The following is a 7183-nucleotide window of genomic DNA, read 5'->3' as shown; positions in this document are numbered from 1 at the left end:
TAGTAAAATAATATTACAAACAAACTTGTACTTGAAATAAGATTCAACCATAATCCAACATCATATGCATCTGACTTCGGTTGATACACGCCGTTGCTGCGACACTTCACTGGTCCTGATAATCATAATAAAATTGGTACCACCGGATCGTCGCAGTCTCTTGCCTCTGTGTGTGCACATTAGGATGCACAGATTTGTTCTACAAGAAATAGGAGAGGTTCCAATTTCCAAATGTTACAATTTTTAGTTTCAAGGAATCATATAGGGAGAGCATGTACCACAACTTCATATAATGGCCGTGAAGAAAATGATATGAGGTTGATAGGTACTAAAAAAAGCTTATTCTAACATGTTCGGGTTCAACAAGCATGTTAAGAAATAAGCTAAAAATCATGATTATGCCCTGGTCACAGTTCGGAATCTCATTAATTCGTTGCGAAATGGAATTTTCAAAACATCCAGTCATTTGGCATACGTAGAAATAAGAATTTCCTCACCTAATGTAGGCAAGAAAGCCATTATTTTCCTTGTCAAGTGCGCATTTAGTTACCCTATTTTTAGCTAACCAGTGATTACACAGTCGACCTAAGAAATAAGATACAAACACAAACCGGCATAAATTGCATCCAACCAAGCATATGCAACACACAAAAAGGAAGCTAGAGTACATCTTTTTCATAGGAAGAGAGCTGCAGCCTGCAGGATGGAAAATGGTTTTAATGGCATTTGATTTACTAGCACAAATGCCTGTGCGTTGCACCGGGGTGCGTTGAAACCAAGGTTTAAAATAGCGCGATATTTCTCCGCTAATACCACGCAATAGCATATTTGGAGGGTCTACGCTAAATTTTAGTAATTTTGCTTGCTATGTCGCTATTTGTGAAATAACATGATATATCGTGTTAAAACTTCATAGCGTTAGCGCTAATGCTGATGATTCTTATAAAGAATTTATATTATGTTGTTGCCTTGTGGAATACTGATGTTAGCCTTCTAAAAAATTAGAGATCTATTTGTTGTATGTGGTTATGTATGTATGATTCGGTCATTTTTTGGACTCAATATCCAACCTTTTTAGCGAAATGCTTTATTTTTAGACTATATTTAATATTTTTTCAAAACACTATTTGAAATATAGAACGAAATTAGCACGGTATAGCGTCCATAGCGTTTGATGGAGGCCAACGCTATTTCATTTAACACGCTATTTTAAACCTTGGTTGAAACGGAATGAATAAATAATCAAAGCAATAGCAAACCATTTGTGTTGACACTTATTATCTTTGACACCATTGTTAATGGTTATCAAGAGTTTTCAGCTCCTATTTTCTAAATAATTACCATGCTGTTAGTATCGTTGGGTCCTATTTTCCAAATTATCATCAAACTGCAAGTATACAGACAACTCCACTACTAATTAATTAATGCAACCGTATGCCCTCGAGTTTATGCGAATAGTACTTATGGCACATATCCCGTTCCCTCTTTTTATAGCCACACTGAAAATATATCGACAAATGATTTGTCCAAACATATTAAAATAGATTTTTTTTCGATAAGGGGCGCTTTATCGAAAGAAAAAACTTGTGAGAAATCAAATTGATCTTTTCAGTTTAATCAACTTATTCAACACAAACTTTCAGGTGTAAATAGCCTTTCTAGTGGTAGCTCACACAAACACATAATATATCAACTTGTGAGAAATCAGTCGCTTACTTTCGTTGTTTCATAAGGCATCTTTGTACACACTTAATTATAAACTTTGGCATTTGTTTCTCCAATATATGTTAGCTGACTGTCCACTTTGACACAATTTTAAATCAGAATTTTTTTTCTGAAACATTCGGCACGCCGTATTGTATGACCGGCCCTTTCTCGACATGCTAGCTCCTTACTGGCCGAAGAACATGGCCGGCTGGTGCAGCCACAAGCACTGAACGACCTCCACGATTCCTCGGGCGCGGCTCCTTCATCCGCGCGCTTGTCCTCGCCGAAAAGTCTGGCCAGCTGGCGGACGACCTCCACCCCGAGAGCGAAAATTCTTTAATTTTCTCTTTCGCCCTTTCAGACTACAAAAACTGTCCGTTCCTTTGAAAAAATCTCACGTTTCTCCCTCTTCTTGCTTGCTCAACACCACACTGACGACTCCATATGTCCAATACTGCTAGTGCTCCTATGTATGAATGTAGAGAAGGAGACGTACGTGTATTGATTTGTGAGTAACTCTTAGAGAAAACATGGTGTAAAACCTTGTGGCCGGAGCCGTCGGGTGGTCGGGGATGCTGTCTAGTACTAACGCTAGTGCCCCTTTGATCGTCCACAGCAACCAGTCTCTCTTGTTGGCGGCAGTGGTGCACGTCTCAGACACCGGCGGACGGTGGCTAACCATCGTCTGAGTTCTCCACGTTGTAGAAGCCAGGTAGGGCTAGCTCGATTGTGCCGCAGCGCTGGGTTGGTTTCTTGGCCGGCGCAGAAGAGTCCACGGATGGAGCCTGGCATGTAAGTATGGAAGTAAGTCAGGACAACATGGCGCGCTGGAGTCAGAATTCGATCGAAGATGCGGTTGGAGTCGACGGCACCGACGCACGTGCCCATGGATGGGCGGAGTCCAAAGTCGTCGGTTGATCTTGCTCGCGTGGGTGCACATATGGGTAAACTCGATGGTGTTGTGTTGTGGAGGAAACACACGGAGGGCTGCCCTTATATGCATGGGATACTTCCGTGTCATGCCCGAGTGCTAATCAGATCGATGAATCTCGTGTCTCATTGGGATAGCTTACTGATGGCATCGTGGGTAATTATACGTTAACTTTAGGGGTAGCTTTTGTGACGTACCAAACCAAACCAAACCACGGAAACACTTTTGCTTTTATTATTAGGTATAGATTCTAGGCAATGTCATGACATCGATGTCAAGAAACAGAGAGGAAATGACAAAACATTTCATAGCACGAACAAATTTAATACTTTGATAGGCTTTGTATTACTGTGAATCTTGCCATGACATGAATTCTCTTGCAATTCAGCTTTCTGCTCTCTTCTCTTGTGATTGTAATATTAAATACTGCAAGATCTAGTATCTAGATATTGCATAAATGATGCTAAATCTGACAAAATATCCACTCCAAAGGAAATAGAAAAGTTTTTTCTATGCCATGTAGGCATATCACTGGAAATTGAATGGATTGGAGGAAAATGTGAATGGGTTTTTAAAAAAAATCTTAGCAACTTAATAGAAGAACCATGATAGGCATATAATCAAACGGACAAGGGACATTTTTTGAGAAGAGAAGTACAAATCATAAATAATTCCAAGTTTTTTGTTGATTCATATTGGAATTTTCCCAAAATAGGAGCAATATGGGTGCTACAACAACAATATATAACACTGACCTAGCTCAAAAAAATAGAGATTGACGATGATATTTTAAGATATTGGTGTATGGTCAAGCTATTTAGGACATAAATAACATTTTTTTTGGACAGTGGTTAACTAACCAGGTGGTTTCAGCTCGTGTCCTAGCACACACAAAAGAGGAGTTGAGCCTAATAGCAAGATGGCATCCATCAGGAGTCTGTGATGCAACCATTGTCCTCCTCGACTTCCACAAGCTCAGACGTGGATCCACTTGAGACATCCTAGAGGTAGATCATGTCTCCCAGCGCAATGGACAGTAGGTTGCTGCTCCGCCCATCAAGTTGAGGTAGTAGTCTGTCTATGAGGTTCGGTGCATCCAGAGTGCTCTCCGCAGACTGCAGCGATAATCAGTAACCATCACGACTTGCTAGTACATACATAACGGCAATGCATTAGTAGAATCACAAGTATGTTCATACATGGGGAATGTAGCGCATCTGCTTTGCCTGCTTGGTCTGGTGAGAAGAAATCGTGTCCGCAGCGGCGCAACCGAGACATTTTCAGGCTCCGGCGGCTTGTTCCTCAAGGCGAGGATCGGTGTGCGGTTATTGAGCAGCTTCTCCACGAGAAGCCTCCGGTAGGCCTCCTTGGACGGGAAAGCCGCCATGGTCGCAACGTTCTCCTTGTCCTTCTTGGTCTCCGTGAGTAGGTAGTGCGCGACGTCCATGTCCATCGCTGACGGGTCCGGTATGAACCTGTCTCCCTGCACACACAAAAGGGGAAAAAATCCTGTCATGCCATTCCATCGAACAACTTCTGCACTCGCGCATCTGCAAGATTTCGGATCTGGGAACTCACGTAGCACGGGTTGCGCGTGGCGGTGCTCAGGCGGGATCCTGCCTCCAGGAACAGCGGGCGTTGCACGGTAGTGTTGTTCTTCCCGGAATAAATCGAATGGGAGCCTGCAACAATCCGCCGACGAGCTCTTCCCGGCCGCGCCCATCCTGCCGGACGCGGCCGTCGTCCAGCGCCACCGCCGTGCTACCTTGATCGTTCTCATCAGCCAAGGCCGAAGCTCCATCGGTAGTGTTGTTCTTCTCGGAATAAATCGAATGGGAGCCTGCATCAATCCGCCGACGAGCTCTTCCCGGCCGCGCCCTTCCCGTCGGACGCGGCCGTCGCCCAGCGCCGCCGCCGCGCTACCTTGATCGTTCTCATCAGCCAAGCCTAGAGCTCCATCGGTAGGTCTTGGCTCGCTTCCTCCCTATATGCTTGCCCTGGGTGGTACGACGTCATTCTAGATAGTAGGAGGATATATTGATTGATTGCATACCAGGGCAAGAAAAGACACATACGAGGGAATTAAACATCATGTAATTAATTTGTATTGATTGAGAATCGTTTTGATTGATTCCTTCCATAAATCACATGCGGGAAGTGGGAAGGAGCAAAAAAGTGTGGGACGACATAGATGCCGCGAGATTAGATTTGATGGCTAGGATGGTTCCAATGACGACAACCAAAGTGCATTGAGTGTCAAACGACCAACTCCCATTTAATAGTAAAGATGATATTTAAAACCTTATCTTTTTGGATGCATATATCGGTGATACACATATATTTTGCGAGACATCATTACTTCATCCATGAGTGCTTAATATCACATTAGATTTGTACATGGAGGAGATCTCCATCCATATCTTTTTAATTTGTTTTTGACCCCCAAATAAATGACCATTATTATGACCTATGTCTTCGTATGTTTCCTTTGAAGTTCTATATATAGGGGATGTGTTTATAGAAAAATCACATTTTATTTTGGATGCTCCATGATGTCTATACTTAGTTTGTCCTATCTTGTCCTTCTCACCATTTCAATCCTCGTTTGCAAAACTGAATCATGTCAACATTGTCACATGACTGAGGAGGTAAGTGCAAGCTATGCTGAAATTTTGTCCATCTCGTACTCTCCTATTAAAAAACATTGTGTGCATAAGAGTTGTGTAATTTCATTGCGTTGAGGAAAGTTCTCATATTTTAGATAAATTAGTATGTATTTTTAAGTGATACATCTTATGCTACTTTCGATGTGGCTTGTAGATTACATTTTTGTGACATGAATAGGGACTTTCATATAGTACGGTGAACAATAGGAAACAATACTTAAGATGGTTATTTCGATCTTTTCAGGCATTAACTGGAGAAACCTTTGCATCAAAAGGTGGTCGTAGTGACGTGTTCTATGTGAGTTTCACTTTTGGAGCAAAATTCATTATGCAGAAGATTGTTTTCTTATGAAATTGACGTAAAAGGCTAACATATTGTGCACCATTAACTAAAATCTCATTAAAATTGTTTACAATTGTAGAATTTATAGTTTACTATGAGTTCATAGAAGAAGCATCTATTACTAATTCATGAATTTCTGTCATATACAAGTAAAGAATCATTATCTTGTAGATCAAAAATACATATATAAAATATTTATTTGCTTGCCTCATAAAATTTGTTCTATAAGCACGTTGTGGCTCGATGTTTAGTTTTACCTGTCATTAGGGGACCATCATAATCAAGAAAATTTATAATTTGCATGAGGATGTGTCATACTATGTGAAAAGGCAACAAACTTTGGAGTAGTTATGAAGAACTTGGACACTATTTTTATTTAAAAATATGAAAAACATTCTAGATGTATGCTCTCATGCAATGTTAAACATGTGGATCTCAACAATTGGAGACAAAAGGAAAAATGCGTGAAAGGCCAATAAGGTGTGGGTTGCAAACCTTCCTAACGGTAGAAGAGGAAATAGTATTTTCTTGCCATTTTCATATGATGGTTCATTTTATTATCGGTACCATGCAAAAGTAGATTTAGTTGGATGAGGCAATGAACCAGGTGAGATTACATGGTACGGGAGGAAGTGACATACAAAGGGCACACACTGTTTATGAAGAGACAATTGAGAATAAAACAACCATTATGATCAAAATGATTTTTTTTTGTAATCTGTAGCAACTCAATGGCATTCAACTAGTACAAGTAAAGAAGCATGATCTTGTAAGTCAAAAATACAGAAAACAAAAAATAGTTTTTGCCTCATCTATTAAATAGATGAGGTAGAACCAAATGTTTGTGGGCCAAATAACCGGGCTGGGCCCATATAGATTCCAAAAAGTGCCATGCCTGTTAAGATTTATGGTGGTATGGATCTTTCATTGAAACATTGACATGTTAGATCCAAAATCTAAGTCAAGCTCCTAGGCTATGTGGGATCCAATGTAGTTTGATTCTTCAAAACATTATATGATGAGAACTTTTGTTATAGATATCAATGTCACATTACATGGATGTCACACGTACTATTCCATTAATGGCGCTTAACTTTTACCATCTGAATTTTGTATAAAATTCATAATTCAAACTACAATGACGATTATGTGACCAACTTTAATTATACTACCAAAATAAATTCCTTCAATATATTCGATTTTGTAAGTTTTCTAATTTTATTTTTATTCAGTTATACTACCAGAATAAATTCCTTCAATATATCCAATTATTTAAGTTTTCCAAGTCTATTTTTATTTAATTATACTACCAAAATAAATTCCTTCAATATATTAGAATACTAATGAATGGTCTACAAATTTATACATTTTTTGTATGCATATAACAAACAAACAAAATAAGGCGTATTTTTTGGAACATTCTAATGTGAAAAAGCTTTCATATTTAATACATCATTTGATCATTTGAGAATTAATTTGTTTAACATATCATCTACCTTCTCTTTTCGAATTTGTGTGCATATTAAATTCTCATGC

At 39.6% G+C, this 7183-nt stretch overlaps 1 protein-coding gene across 1 annotated transcript; it reads right to left on the bottom strand.

The window, feature by feature from the left end:
• Positions 1-3371: 3371 nt before the first annotated feature.
• LOC127347990 (cell division cycle 20.2, cofactor of APC complex) lies at positions 3372-4105 on the bottom strand. The gene is made up of 2 exons (XM_051374112.1): positions 3838-4105; positions 3372-3753 (listed from the first exon to the last, which is right to left on the bottom strand). Exons 1-2 carry the CDS (start codon positions 4089-4091, stop codon positions 3717-3719), a joined length of 291 nt encoding a protein of 96 aa, XP_051230072.1. The 5' UTR covers positions 4092-4105; the 3' UTR covers positions 3372-3716.
• Between the last annotated feature and the right edge of the window lie 3078 nt (positions 4106-7183).

This window comes from Lolium perenne, chromosome 4 (assembly GCF_019359855.2).
Source record: "Lolium perenne isolate Kyuss_39 chromosome 4, Kyuss_2.0, whole genome shotgun sequence".
Classification (NCBI taxonomy): Eukaryota; Viridiplantae; Streptophyta; class Magnoliopsida; order Poales; family Poaceae; genus Lolium; species Lolium perenne.
The sequence above is the reverse complement of the archived record's forward strand: the minus strand, read 5'-3'. Positions and strand labels throughout refer to the sequence as shown.